General features: G+C 41.6%; 1 protein-coding gene across 1 annotated transcript in view; it reads right to left on the bottom strand.

The window, feature by feature from the left end:
- The window catches only part of LOC140489028 (guanylyl cyclase C-like), a 151009-nt gene that overhangs the window by 121353 nt on the left and 13987 nt on the right, over nucleotides 1-15669 (bottom strand). Inside the window, exons 3-5 of the mRNA XM_072588267.1 lie at nucleotides 11807-11874; nucleotides 7716-7928; nucleotides 7238-7359 (exon numbers count right to left, since the gene is read on the bottom strand). Of these exons, the coding sequence (XP_072444368.1) occupies nucleotides 7238-7359; nucleotides 7716-7928; nucleotides 11807-11874 (403 nt within the window). The remainder of the gene's footprint in view (nucleotides 1-7237; nucleotides 7360-7715; nucleotides 7929-11806; nucleotides 11875-15669) is intronic.

Below are 15669 nucleotides of genomic sequence, written 5' to 3'. Positions count from 1 at the left end.
AATGAGCTTCCAGAGGAAATGGTGGAGATAGGTTTAATTACAACTTTTAAAAGGTGCCTGGATGGGTACATGAATAGGAAGGATTTCGAGGATTATGGGCCAAATGTTGGTAAATGGGACTAGATGAATTTAGGTGGGCATGGATGAGTTGGATCGAGGGTCTGTTTCTGTGCTGTAGAACTTTATGATTCTATGTGAAACAATAACTGTTTTCCCTCCACAGATGCTGCCAGATCTGCTGAGCTTCTCCTTCGGTCTATGTATTTTTTTACAATGTTTCACTTTTATATAAAGAAAATATTGACATGTGAATAAGCAGGGAGTTAAGAATATCATCTCGGAGCACACTGAAGGTGTCAGTACAGAATGGGAGGAAAGTCACTGGATGAAATGTATTGGCTTTATTGGGACAGACAAGAATGAGGGCTTTTTGTCATTTATATAAATGATTTGGTGTGAACATAAGAGGTATGGTTTGCAAGTTTGCAGATGACACCAAAATTGAAGGTGTAGTGGACAGTAAAGAAGGTTACCTCAGATTACAGCAGGACCTTGTTCAGATGGGCCAGTGGGCTGAGGAATGACAGATGGATTTAATTTAGATAAATGTAAGGTGCTACATTTTGGAAAGGAAAATCAGAGCAGGACTTACTGGTAAGGTCCTGTGGAGTGTTGCTGAACAAAGAAACATTGGAGTGCATATTTATAGTTCCTTGAAAGTGCAGTCACAGGTAGATAGGATAGTGAGGAAGGCATTTGGTATGCTTGCCTTTATTGGTTGATGCATTGACTATAGGAGTTGGGATGTCACGTTGGGCCTGTACAGGACATTGGTTAAGCCACTTTTTGAATACTGCATGCAGTTCTGGTCCCCCTGCTACAGGAAGGATGTTGTGAAACTTGAAAGGGTTCAGAAAACATTGACATGGATGTTGCCAGGGTTGGAGGATTTGAGCTATAGGGAGAGGCTGAATAGACTCGGGCTAATTTTCCACAGAATGTCAAAAGCTGAGGGGTGACTTTATAGATGTCTCTAAAATCATGAGGGGCATGGAGGGGTAATAGGTAATGGGGTAATAGACAAGGTCTTTTCCCCAGGTGGGGGAGTCCAAAACTAGACAGCATACATTTAAGGTGAGAGAAAAAAGATTTATAAGGGATCTAAGGGGCAACTCTTTCACACAGAGAGTGGTTCCGTGTATGGAATGAGGTTCCAGAGGAAGTGGCGAAGGCTGGTACAATTAAAAGACATCTGGATGGGTATAGGAATAGGAAGAGTTGTGATATGGGATAATGATTCTGGGTAACCCAAGATGGAGGATGGGAAAAATTTCTGGCTGTAACAGCTGCTCCTTTGTTGAGGTATTTTAGGTGCTGGAGGTGATTTCCTTGAATTCCAGGAGCAGCAGTTACTGTTTTATATACTGTTGCATTGTTTTGGAATTTTGGGAAAAAAAAGTCAAAACAACAGCAATTTTAAAAGGGAGAAGAACAGACACTGGAAGCACATGGTGAGGACAGTGCAGGAGAGAGAGAGAGAGAGAGAGAGACAGGATCAAAACTGCTAACTGACAGAGTTTGCTGTTGAATCCATGTATCGCTGGACATTGGAGTGCATCTGGGAAAATTAAAAAACAGTGCAATTCACAACTGATCTTGGAGGAATCTGTTTGGGAAAGGTCACAGCACAGAGAGATAAGTGGCTTTTAAGTGCGGCCTTAAAATAAGTGAGTAGAGTGGGTTCCTTCTTGATTATATGTTTTATTGAGCCATGTCTCTTGATTAAACTTAAAGTATAAGCCATAAGTATTAATTTCACCTGGAGCAGTGTTTTGTAGAGGAATAAGACAGTGCTATTTTCTGGGTCTGTAGATTGAAAGAAGCAAAAATGGCCTTTAACAGAGTGATATGCTCTTCTTGTCGGATGTGGGTGTTTAGGGAGAGTTTACGGGTTACTGAGGATTTTTTTGCAATAAATGCCATTGGTTGCAAATCCTATCAGATCGAATGGATTGGTTGAACAGGCAGGTAGAGGAAATGAGGAATTTACAAAAGCAAGGGGATGTGATGGATGGTAGTTATAGGAAGAGAGTAAGCCTCAGATACAGTCACATAAATGGGTTAACTCCAGGAATGGTAAGAGAGGTAGGCAGGTGGTGCAGGAGTCTTTTGTGAGTATCCCCATATCAAACAAATATGCTATTTTGGAAAAGGTAGGGGGTGATGGGCACTCAGGGGTACATAGCACGAACAGCCAAGTTTCTGGTATTGAGACTGGCTCTAATGCAATGAGGAGCACGTCGGCTTCCAAGAGATCAATTGTGTTTGGGGACTCTCTAGTCCGAGGTACAGACAGATGTTTCTGTGGCCAGCAGCGAAAAATCAGAATGGTGTGTTGTCTCAGAGAGGGTGCAGAATGTTCTCAAAGGGGAGAGGGACCAGCAGGAGGTCATTGTACACATTGGAACCAATGACATAGGAAGAGAAAAGGTTTAGATTCTGAAGGGAGTTTACAGAGAGTTAGTCAGGAATTTAAAAAGGAGGTCCTCGAGAGTAGTAATATCTGGATTACTCCCAGTGCTATGAGCTAGTGAGGGCAGGAATAGGAGGATAGAGCAGATGAATGCATGGCTGAGGACCTGGTATACGGGAGAAGGATTCACATTTTTGGATCATTTGAAGCTGTTTTGGGGTAGAAGTGACCTGTACAAGAGGAATTAAACTAGTAACGTGGGGGGGTGGGACCCAGGGGGATAGTGAGGAAAGATTTCAATCTGAGACTGGTACAATTGAGAACAAAGGCAAGACAAATAGTCAGAGTAGGCAGGGACAAAGCAGAGAACAAGGTAGGACTGATAAATTCAACTGCATTTATTTCGATGCAAGAGGCCTAACAGGGAAGGCAGATGAACTCAGGGCATGATTAGGAACATGGGACTGGGATATCATAGCAATTACAGAAACATGGCTCAGGGATGGACAGGACTGGCAGCTTAATGTTCCAAGATACAAATGCTACAGGAAGGACAGAAAGGGGGGCAAGAGAGGAGGGACAGTGGCACTTTTGATAAGGGATAGCATTACAGCTGTACTGAGGGAGGATATTCCTGAAAATACATCCAGGGAAGTTATTTGGGTGGAACTGAAAAATAAGAAAGGGAAGATCATCTTATTGGGATTGTATGAGAGACCTCCTAAGAGTCAGAGGGGAAATTGAGAAATAAATTTGTAAGGAGATCTCAGTTATCTGTAAGAGTAATAGGGTGGTTATGGTCGGGGATTTTAACTTTCCCAACATAGACTGGGACTGCCATAGTGTTAAGGGTTTAGATGAAGGGTAATTTGTTAAGTGTGTACAAGAAAATTTCTGATTCAGTATGTGGATGTACATACTAGAGAAAATGCAAAACTTGACCTACTCTTGGGAAATAAGGCAGGGCATGTGACTGAGGTGTCAGTGGGGGAGCACTTTGGGGCCAGCGACCATAATTCTATTAGTTTTAAAATAGTGATGGAAAAGGATAGACCAGATCTAAAATTTAAAGTTCTAAATTAGAGAAAGGCCAATTTTGACGGTATTAGGCAAAAATTTTCAAAAGCTGATTGGCGCAGATGTTCGCAGGTAAAGGGACGGCTGGAAAATGGGAAGTATTCAGAAATGAGATAACAAGAATCCAGAGAAAGTATATTCTTGTCAGGGTGAAAGGAAAGGCTGGTAGGTATAGGGAATGCTGGGTGACTAAAGAAATTGAGGGTTTGATTAAGAAAAAGAAGAAAGCATATGTCGGGTACAGACAGGATACATCAAGCAAATCCTTAAGAGGCTATAAAGGCACTAGGACTATACTTAAGACAGAAATCAGGAGGGCAAAAAGGGGACATGAGATAGCTTTGGCAAATAGAGGTAAGAAGAATACAAAGGGTTTTTACAAATACATTAAGGACAAAAGGGTAACTAGGGAGAGAATAGGGCCCCTCAAAGGTCAGCAAGGAGGCCTCTGTGTGGAGCCGCAGGAGATGGGGCAGATATCAAACGAGTATTTTGCATCAGTATTTACTGTGGAAAGGACATGGAAGATATAGAAGGTAGGGAAATAGATGGTGACATCTTGAAAAATGTCCATATTACAGAGGAGGAAGTGCTGGATGTCTTGAAGCACGTAAAAGGGGATACATGCCCAGGACTTGATCAGGTGTACCCTAAGACTCTGTGGGAAGCTAGGGAAGTGATTGAGGGGCCTCTTACTGAGATATTTGTATCATCGATAGTCACAGGTGAGGTGCCAGAAGACTGGAGGTTGGCAAACGTGGTGCCACTGTTTAAGAAAGGTAGTAAGGTCAAGCCAGGGAACTATAGACCAGTGAGCCTGATGTCGGTGGTGGGCAAGTTGTTGGAGGGAATCCTGAAGGACAGGATGTGTATGTATTTGGAAAGGCAGGGACTGATTAGGAATAGTCAACATGGCTTTATGTGTGGGAAATCATGTCTCACAAACTTGATTGAGTTTTTTGAATAACTAATAAAGAGGATTGATGAGGGCAGCGTGGTAGATGAGATCCATATGGACTTCAGTAAGGCATTTGACAAGGTTCCCCATGGGAGACTGATTAGCAAGGTTAGATCTCACGGAATACAGGGAGTACTAGCCATATGGATACAGAACTGTCTCAAAGGTAGAAGACAGAGGGCGGTGGTGGAGGATTGTTTCTCAGACTGGAGGCCTGTGACCAGTGGAGTGCCGAAAATGTGTTGCTGGAAAAGCGCAGCAGGTCAGGCAGCATCCAAGGAACATGAGAATCAACGTTTCGGGCATAAGCCCTTCTTCAGGAAATTGACCAGTGGAGTGCCACAAGGATCAATGCTGGGTCCACTATTTTCCATCATTTATATAAATGATTTGGATATGAGTATAAGAGGTACAGTTAGTAAGTTTGCTGATGACACCAAAACTGGAGGTGTAGTGGACAGCGAAGAAGGTTCCCTCAGATTACAATGGGATCTTGATCAGATAGGCCAATGGGCTGAGAAGTGGCAGATAGAGTTTAAGTTAGATAAATGGGAGGTACCGCATTTTGGGAAAGCAAATCTTAGCAGGACTTATACACTTAATGGTAAGGTCCTACAGAGTGTTGCTGAACAAAGAGACCTTGGAGTGCAGGTTCATAGCTCCTTCAAAGTGGAGTCACAGGTAGACAGGATAGTGAAGGATGTTTGGTGTGCTTTCCTTTATTGGTCAGAGTATTGAATATAGGAGTTGGGAGATCATGTTGCGGCTGTACAGGACATTGGTTAGGCCAATGTTGGAATATTGCGTGCAATTCTGGTTTCTTTCCTATTGGAAAGATGTTGTGAAATTTGAAAGGGTTCAGAAAAGATTTACAAGGATGTTGCCAGGGTTGGAGGAGTTGAGCTTTTGGGAGAGGTTAAATAGGCTAGGGCTGTTTTCCCTGGAGTGTCAGAGGCTGAGGGGTGACCCTATAGTGGTTTACAAAATTATGAGGGGCATGGATAGAGTAAATAGGCAAAGTCTTTTCCATGGGGTGGGGAAGTCCAGAACTAGAGGGCATATTTAGAGTGAGAGGGGAAAGATATAAAAGAAACCTAGAGGCAACCTTTTCACTCAGAGGATGGTACGTGTATGGAATGAGCTGCCAGAGGAAGTGGTGGAGGCTTGTACAATTGCAACATTTAAAAGGCATCCAGATGGGAAATGAATAGGAAGGGTTTGGAGGGATATGGGTCGGGTGCTGGCAAGTGGGACTAGATTGGGTTGGGATATCTGGTCGGCATGGACAAGTTGGACCCAAAGGTCTGTTTCCATGCTGTACATCTCTATGATTCTATGACTCTTAATGGGACTAGATATATTTAGGATATCTTATAGACATGTATTGGACCAAAAGGTCTAGTTCTGTGCTGTATATCTCTATGACTCTAATATATATCGGTGAACCAAGGAGATGGATGAAGTAAATGGACAATTGTGTCTTGAAAGTCAGGGAGGGTGAGAGAATGAGTGTGCCATGGGGGTGATGGAAATTGATAATATCAGCAAGCCCTGAGCCAAAGAAAGATCAGGTAGTTGTCTTATAGAATAGAATCCCTACAGTGTGGAAACAGGCCCTTCAGCCCATCAAGTCCACACCAACCCTCGAAAGACTAACCCACTCAGATCCATTCTCCCTATCCTATATTTACCCCTGCACCTAACTTACACATCTCTGAATACTATGGGCAACTTCCCATGGCCAATTCATCTAACCTGCACACCTTTGGACTATGAGAGGAAACCAGAGCACCCAGAGGAAACCCACACAGGCACAGGGAGAATTTACAAACTCCACACGGACAGTCACCCAAGGCTGTGATTGAACCCAGGGTCAGTGAGGCAGGTCATACTAACCACTGAGCCACCATGCTGCCACATCAGGACATTGCACAGAATTGACAGCTCAGATTGAGCCTCAAGAAGATAATAATGGGAAGCAATTCACTTCAGATAAGCCTGGGAGTATGAATGTAAAAACAAGTCTGTGTGGAGTTTGTACATTCTCCCTGTGCCTGCATGGGTTTCCTTTGGGTGCTCTGGTATTCTTCCATAGTCCAAAGATGTGCAGGTTAGGTGAATTGGCCATGCTAAATTGCCCATAGAGTTTAGGGATGTGTAGGTTAGGTGCATTAATCAGGGGTAAATATAAGGTAGGGAGAATTGGTCTGAGTGGGTTACACTTCAGAAGGTCGGTGTGGACTTGTTGGGCTGAAGGACCTATTCCACCACTGTAGGGATTCTATTCTATTCTGAAAGACAACTCCCTGATTTTTCTTTGGCTCAGGGCTTGCTGATATTATCAATGAGAAGCAATTCACTTCAAATAAGCCTGGGAGTTTTGAATAGAAGAAAATAATCCATGAGGTAGAAATAAGGGTGGCAGCGTAAGATATATATTCTTACTTGTAAGAAACATGTTGTAAGAAGATAGATAACTTTGAGGAACATGGTGAGAAGTGTAAGATTTTGAATAGCCTTAATTAGCTAAATGTCTTTTAAGTCCGGAATGATTTTCGTTCCATGGGTGGGGTATTGAGATGACTGTTTCATAAAAAGAATAGAAAAGAAAATAGGTGAAAAACCACATGGAGATACTACATGACAGATGATTTTTTAATACATTTTCTATTTTCCAACACCTGCAACACCTGACAAGGCAGCACATGAAGCAGAGTGTAGATTCTCACCATTACTTTTCCTGTCAGAGTTGTTCACTATCTGTTTGAATTTCATTGGATCACGGATGATTTCTTTAATGTCTAAAATCGAAGAGAATTCAGCTGACCCAGCTTCCAAACCATTAATGTACCTAAAATCATAGAAACTGAGTTAGAAAGAAGGTTAGAACACATCCTGTAAGAAAGAATTAAATTTTACTCGCATCATAAGGAAAGCAGAATAGAGCACAGTTTAGTTTAACCAAAGTAACTGGGGACTAAAACTGAACCCAATGGACCACAGATATAAATAGGTCCATATTTCTTCAATTCAATTAAGGAAAAAAGGCTATCTGCAATTAGAGACAGAAGCCACTTGACTCTGGGAATGAGATTGTGTCAAATTTGAAATCTCAGCCTGGAGTTGAGATCCATTTGAAGAGATGCATGAGTGGCAGGGAGACAGCATTGACCTTAATCAGAGGTAGAAAGCATAAAAGGCACCCACCAGTAACAGGATTCCGTGGTCTCATTTTTCTTGTAAAAATACGTTGAATCCCATTTCTTTGGCTTTATGTTACTCTTATATTGCCAGAGCATCACAAAAAAATCAGAGAGTTTCCTAGCTGTTGGCAGGATCCGAGTCAGATTGGGTTTCTTATCACAGGATAAACCAAAGCTTCCAGCAGATACAATGGGGACTTGCAAATACGTTTCCAGTCTGTTCAAGAAAATAGTTTGTGAAGATATTGTTATTTATTTCATATCTTCCATTACTTGCTACATCCTTTGTTTGTTTTGATCATTTCCATCTCCTTGTTTTTTTAAAAATCTGACCTCTTTCACATCATGATTTTTACAACAGGATTTACAACAGGATCTTGACCAGATGGACCAATGGGCTGAGAAGTGGCAGATGGAGTTTAATTCAGATAAACGCGAGGTGCTGCATTTTGGGAAAGCAAATCTTAGCAGGACTTATACACTTAATGGTAAGGTCCTGGGGAGTGTTGCTGAACAAAGAGAGCTTGGAGGGCAGGTTCATAGTTCCTTGAACGTGGAGTCGCAGTTAGATAGGATAGTGAAGAAGGCATTTGGTATGCTTTCCTTTATTGGTCAGAGTATTGAGTACAGGAGTTGGGAGGTCATGTTGCAGCTGTACAGGACATTGGTTAGACTACTGTTGGAATATTGTGTGCAATTCTGGTCTCCTTCCTATCGGAAAGATGTTGTGAAACTTGAAAGGGTTCAGGAAAGATTTACAAGGATGTGGCCAGGGTTGGAGGATTTGAGCTATAGGGAGAGGCTGAACAGGCTGTGGCTGTTTTCTCTGGAGCGCCGGAGGCTGAGGGGTGACCCTATAGTGGTTTACAAAATTATGAGGGGCATGGATAGAGTAAATGGCAAAGTCTTTTCCCTGGGGTCAGGGAGTCCAGAACTAGAGGGCATAGGCTTAGGGTGAGAGGGGAAAGATATAAAAGAGACCTAAGTGGCAACTTTTTGACACAGAGGGTGGTACGTGTATGGAATGAGCTGCCAGAGGAAGTGGTGGAGGCTTGTACAATTGCAACATTTAAGAGGCATTTGGATGGGTATATGAATAAGAAGGGTTTGGAGGGATATGGGCTAGGTGCTGGCAGGTGGGATTAGATTGGGTTGGGATATCTGGTCGGCATGGGCGGGTTGGACCAAAGGGTCTGTTTCTATGCTGTACATCTCTATGACTCTATGACTCTATTGTGTTATTGGCTAAACCAGACCACTCAAAACATTCTTAAGCAGGCAGCCCCAGACCATAACTTTGCAATTTGTTTCGGTAAGTGTACAGTGAAAATTACCTGATTAAGTTAGCTAGGTTGACTACTAGATTTCAAAACAGACAAAAATTTATTCACAACATTACACAATGAGACACAAAGAACAGAGTTACAAAATCCCTACGGAACTCAACTATCCAACTAGACTTAATTAAGCAGTTCCTAATATACACAACAGTCCCAATAAGCAAACTCCCTTTAAAACCCAGTATAAATGGAACACATGCTTACAGGTTGAAGTTGAAGGGCAGAAAAGAGAGAGATTCCACACAGCTCCCTGTTGAACTTCCTAGTTGAAGACTGAACTAAAACTGCTCATCCCAGCTAAAGAGCTGACCACTCTTCTTTCTTTATATATGTCACTTTTAAAACATGACCACTTTGGCCTGAAGTGTCATCTGTTTACATATAAACAAAAGGCCTCTCAAAATCCTTTTCATCTCTGTACCAAACCAGACTAATTGGATCCCGACGAGGTTAATTGCCCCTCTGAAAAATAATTAAGGACAGAGTCTCTTTGAACCAAGGAACAGCTTTTAGTAGAAAAGGGACTAGCTTTGTGACAATTGCAACATTATTGGCAATTGTCTTGCCCACACCCTAATCTCTGGAATTCCCTTTCTAAATCTTCCCACTACCTAATTCTCACTCTTTACTTAAAAAAGCCTTTTTTTCTCCAGTCTCTCAGCATAATTAAAGTACCTAATCTTTGCTTTCATTCTGACAAATCTCTTCACCCTCTCTAGAGCAACGAATGCATTATTTAAATTCCACAATGCAGACCTTCAAGGTCTGTGCACTGCAGTAACTTCTCCATGTGGAGGTTAATGCTGATTGGCATGTACGGAACCATCTAGCAACAACATTGATTCATAAGATCCCAGAATCCCTACAGTGGGAAGCAGGCCATTTGGCCTACCAAGTCCACACCAATCCTCTGAAGAGAATCACACCGAGACTGACTCCCTACCCTATCCCTGTAACCCTGCATTTCCCATGGCTAACCCACCCAGCCTGCACATATATAACACTATGGGCAATTTAGCGTGGCCAATCCACCTAATCTGCACATGTTTGGGCTGTTGGAGGATGCCAGAGCATCCAGAAGAAACATACACAAACACGGAGAGAACGAGTGAACTCCACACAGTCACCCAAGGGTGGAATCGAACCCAGGTCTCTGTGAGGCAGCAGTGCTAACCAGTGAGCCACCATGCTAGTTCCGAAGCCTTTGGGATATCATGAGGTCGTGAAAGGAAATTATTGAATAAATGCAAATTATTTCTTCCTAAACTGAATACAGTACACCCAGCTCAGGCATAACTAGTGATTTATCAAGCCATGGCATAATGTGTTTGCTTTCGTACACTATAGGTTAGATCTCTGCAGAGTTGACCTTGCGGGCCTTTAAAAAGGATGGGGGATGTCTTAGATATGGAAGTCTCACCTCCATTTCCAGCAGATCCCTCTTTTGCTAGCAGACAGAATGTGGAAGCACGTAAAATACACAAGTAGTAAACCAAAATTCAATAGAGCAATTTGAAATTAGTTCTGAATTCAAACGTACCCCATTTCCACTGTTACAAGGTCTTAATCTGCAATGTGGATGTCATTAATTTATGGAGGAGGCTTGGATACACCTGAAGGATGGTTAAGATCTGTTTCTGTGCAATGATCTGAAGTTAATTAAATTCCAAGCACTTCAAAAAATGTCAAAAATAGACTACATTCGTCAGCTTTACCAAATTAAGACACTCACTGCTGGAGTGCATTGACAGGTTGCCAAGTAGTATAGCTTTGGAAAAGATAGTCAGTTGTTCCATTTGTTGATGTTTCATGAGGGCTTATTCAGTTAAACTAATCGTGAATGTTTGGGTGAGTTTCAAAAGTTCCAAAATCATTTAACTCAGCAGGCTGAGGGCTGGGGAGGATACTGACTTAATATTCTAATTGACAATTTTAAGAGGCTATTAAAAGTTTGGCTGTTGTTGGTAAATTGAGTGTTTTGGTTTTATGATAGATTAGTCTCTTGAGGAGATTCAAGTATTTGAATGAGTTTCATGAATATGATATTTTCAATATTGACTGTAAAATTGTGCATACTGTAGATGTTAGAAACCATCTTTTAAACCTCTACATGGCTCCTGAGTCTGTCCTTGGTGAAGACTGGGTAAGGGGCTATAGAGGTGTCATTAATGGCATGAGATACTTTCAAAGTGACACAGGAGATGAAGAATGACATGGAAGTGTAATGAATTTTTTAACTGACATAAAGTGGCACGATGACGATGGAAGCATGGAGGGTATGAGGAGGCATGGAGGGTTGCTTGGGTTTAGAGGGCCTATTAAGGTCCCTAAACCCTAGAATAGAGGTATACGTTCTCATCAGAAAACCTTAGTTCTTAGAACACCACCATGGCTGCCTCTGAATTGCCCAAGGTTTCTCTGCTTCTGATCTCTCACCTGCCCTGTATTTCTATCGACACATTACACTTATTTCAGTGGTAAAGCATCCTTCAGTGGTAAAGGCTGACAGTGATTCATGTTGCCACCTTTTTCATTCTATGAAGTAAAATTGATGGTGTAACTTACAATCTAATTATGCAGTAAGAAAGGCTTGGTGCTTTGACTGCATTCTGTAATAGCACATTAACAATCCATGTCTCTCTCTCTCTCTCCCCCTTCAAGTTGAATATAAATGGTTATAATTATCTGCAACAAGATACGCATCTTTCACTTCAACACAGAGACCAACTCACACTATTAGGAAGCAAAAACTTACGAGACAATTTGAAATGTTGCATAGGTGCATGTTGGACCCAGAACTGCACAACCCAATTTGCCATCCATCTAGATTCAGAAATAAGTAAAGAAAATCAGAATCAAAGGTTGTCTTTCTACACTCCTCTTTATCCTTTCATTGTATCATCACTCCAATTGCTGACCCAGTCAGTTACACTTACATCCCATGAGTGGGTTAGACCTATGTCTACATCCTATGAATGAATTAAGGTTAAACTTACAAGGTGCCGCTGCACAGTATGAAATCATACTTATTAACAATTTGAATAATACAACATTTTGTTCAATGTCCATCCAGCAATGGTGAGAACATAGAATTTATTTGCATATTGAGTAGTTTAGATAAATGATACATGCGCATTGAAGCGGAAGCAAGATTAATAAAACAAAATATTAGCCTGTGGTAGGACCATAAACTAAGATAACTAAAAGTTAACGCCAAAGAAATTACCAATAATATTTCACTTTCTGTAACTTCTACTTGAAAACAAATCAGAATCAATGTGAGTGAACATGAATTAATAAGGGTATGATAAAAAGGTAACTTTCACTTTTAACAGTCAATACAACAAAGGTCCTACAGGTCCATAGCATCTGAGTCACATCCTGCATAAATGTGGCAATATTTGACTGCACACTTTCACAATTTATTGCTCTGTGTTCACAGCAGGTAGGTCAGATGTCTGATTTGATGACTGCTTTTACATTCTAGTTACATGACATAATTATCATCAGAAAGGCACACTTCTGCAAACCCTCTCTCCTTCAGGTCATGACAGTCTTAATGGTGGAACATTCCAACATTTTTTTCAATTGACCAACCAATAATACCCCAGTTTGTGATTTGTCCACCTTTGGGAAAACACACAACTCTTCAGCATCCCTGAGCTATTCACTCCATTTCTGAATGGTTTAGACCTTCTTACCAAGCTTGCATGTCGCCTTTTGTCTTCTTTTCTGCCAAGGTGAAAAAAAAACTGTTCATGAGAAAACTTTATTCTTCTCTTCAGAGGAATTTGGTTGCCTTTCTGTCTGATTTCTCTTTGTGCCAATATTTATTGCTAATCGTTTTCACCCTTCAACTCCTCTGTTTTGTGTCAACCGCCTTTGCTTCTTTGCCACTTTGCAAAGATGACACCATTGTTTTAAAAAGGAGTAGACAAAAAGTGGGTAACTATAGGCCCATTAGCTTAATTTCTGTAGTGAGGAAAATGCTTGAATCTGTAATCAAGGAAGAAACAGTGAAACATCTGGATAAAACTTGTCCCACTGGGCAAAAGCAACATGGGTTCATGATGGCAAGTCATGTTTAACTAATTTACTGGATTTTTTTAAGGACATTATGAGTGTAGTGGCCAACAGGGAACCGGCGAATGTGGTGCATCTGGATTTCCAGAAGGCATTCGGCAAGGTGCCGCACAAAAGCTGTTGCATAAGATTAAGTTGCATGGTGTTACTGGTAATATATTAGCATGCATAAAAGATTGGTTAACAAACAGAAAGCAAAAAGAGTAGGGATAATTGGTGTTTTTTTGGTTGGCAATCAGTGGCTAGTAGTGTGCCTCAGGGATCAGTGTTGGGACTGCCATTATTTACAACTTGCCTGATTTAGAGTTGGGGGCCAAGTGTAGTGTTTCAAAATTCACAGATGACACAAAGATGAGTGGCAGAGCAAAGTGTGCTGAGGACACTGAAAGTCTGCAGAGGGATACAGACAGGTTAAGTGAGTGGGCAAGGGTCTGGCAGATGGAGTATAATGTTGGTAAATGTGACTCGTCTATTTTGGTAGGAATAACAGCAAAATGGACTACCAATAGTGAAAATTTGCAGCACGCTGCTGTGCAGAGGAACCTGGGTGTCCTTGTGTATGGATCACAAAACGTTGGTTTGCAGGTGCAACAGATAATTAAGAAAGCAAATTGAATGTTGCTCTTCATTGTTAGGAGGAATGGAGTTTAAAAGTAGGGAGGTTATACTGCAGCTGTACAGTGTGCTGGTGAGGCCACACCTGGAGTACTGTTGAGAGTGTGGTGCTGGAAAAGCACAGCAGGTCAGGCAGCATCCGAGAGCAGGAGAATTGACATTTTCGGCACAAGCCCTTCATCAGGAACGTGTACAGTTTTAGTCTCGTTACTTGACAAAAGATGTATTGGCACTGGATGGGTGCAGAGAAGGTTCACAAAGTTGATTTTGGAATTGAGAGGGTCAGCTTATGAGGAAAGATTGAGTAGACTGGGACTAAACTCATTGGAGTTTAGAAGAATGGGGGGGAATCTTATAGAAACATATAAAATTATGAAGGGAATAGATAAGATAGAAGCTGGCAGGTGAAACTAGAACGGGGGGCATAGTTTCAAAGTAAGGGGGAGCAGATTTAGAATTGAGTTGAGGAAGTTCTTCACCCAAAAGATTGTGAATCTGTGGAATTCCCTGTCCAGCGAGGCTACCTCATTGAATGTTTTTATGGCAAAGATAGATTATTGAACAGCAATGAAGGGTTTTGGTGAGCAGGCAGGTAAGTGGAGCTGAGTCCATGAAAAGATTAGCCATAATCTTATTGTATGATGGAGCAGACTCAATAAGCCAGATAGCCTATTCCTGCTCCTATGTTCTTATGTTCTGTCCTCACTTCTTTCTTGTTGGTACTGCTTCCAGGCCAAGGATCACTATGTCAGATAAACCAATATTTCTTATAATCTTACTTTGCACCTGATGTAAACACGTAAAAGTAATTTTCAAATATTCTTATAAAAAGATTACAAATTCTATAGACATTTTGGAGGAAGTTTGCATGGAGCATAAACACCAACAATCCAGCAGTTGGGCCAAATGATCTGTTTTTATGTTGTAAGAAGTGTGTGATTCAAAAAGAGCAAAGCTTTTTCTTTAGCTGAATTCTATCCCACTGAGAATGAGAGACAGGCATTCTATCACTTGCTTCATCTGGTAGACTTCCAGAAGTCAGTGCATCTATATTTCTGTAAGTTTGTTATTGTTTCATATTCACAGCAACTCTCGCTCCTTTAGGTGCCCATGGAGATCATCAGCATATTTAATGTGATTGCATTGATCTCCATTATTAACTCGGTCTTTGGTTGACAAGATTTATTTTATTTGTTCTTGAGATGCTGATGATATTTCATTTGTTATCCAGCATGAAATGTGCTGAGAAGATGGTACTGGGAAGCCTTCATGAGGTGTTAATGTGTGGTATAGTAGATGGTTACATAAGGAATAGGTTCATGGTCACAAAGTAAGTGGTAATACCTGACCAACATGCGCCACATTCAACGCCATGGTCTCCCTACCCCATTCAATCTGGTGCTCAATCAGAACTTTAGAATGTTTTGAAGAAGTCCTTTTCAAGAGCAGCACTAGGAACTAAGGAATTAAGGGTTATAGGATAAGGCAGAATAGTAGAGTTGAGGATTGTCAGATCAGCCAAGGTCTTACTGGATGGTGAAGCGGACTCAATATCCCACTTCTGCTGTTATATCCTACACTTATCCAAGATGGCACCAGAGTAGGACACTTGAGCCGAATCTCAGCTTCTCCATTTGTTTCTTTTCTTTTTCTTCCTTTTTCTTTTTACCTCCCATCTTTAGGCAGCATTGACGATCTGTAGGGTGAAGGTCAGCAAGGACTCTGGGTCTCAGCATGGACTTAAACTCCTGTCCTCAGTGTGGACTCAAACTCCCGACCTCAGCGTGGACTCAAACTCCTGGCCTCAGTGTAAACTCAAACTTCCAGCCTCAGTGTGGGCTCGAACTCCCAGCCTCAGTGTGGGGCTCAAACTCCTGGCCTCAGTGTGGACTCGAACACCCGGCCTCAGCGTGGACTCAA

The sequence above is a fragment of the Chiloscyllium punctatum genome, chromosome 18 (assembly GCF_047496795.1).
Source record: "Chiloscyllium punctatum isolate Juve2018m chromosome 18, sChiPun1.3, whole genome shotgun sequence".
Classification (NCBI taxonomy): Eukaryota; Metazoa; Chordata; class Chondrichthyes; order Orectolobiformes; family Hemiscylliidae; genus Chiloscyllium; species Chiloscyllium punctatum.
This window is presented reverse-complemented; position numbering and strand designations above follow the sequence as displayed.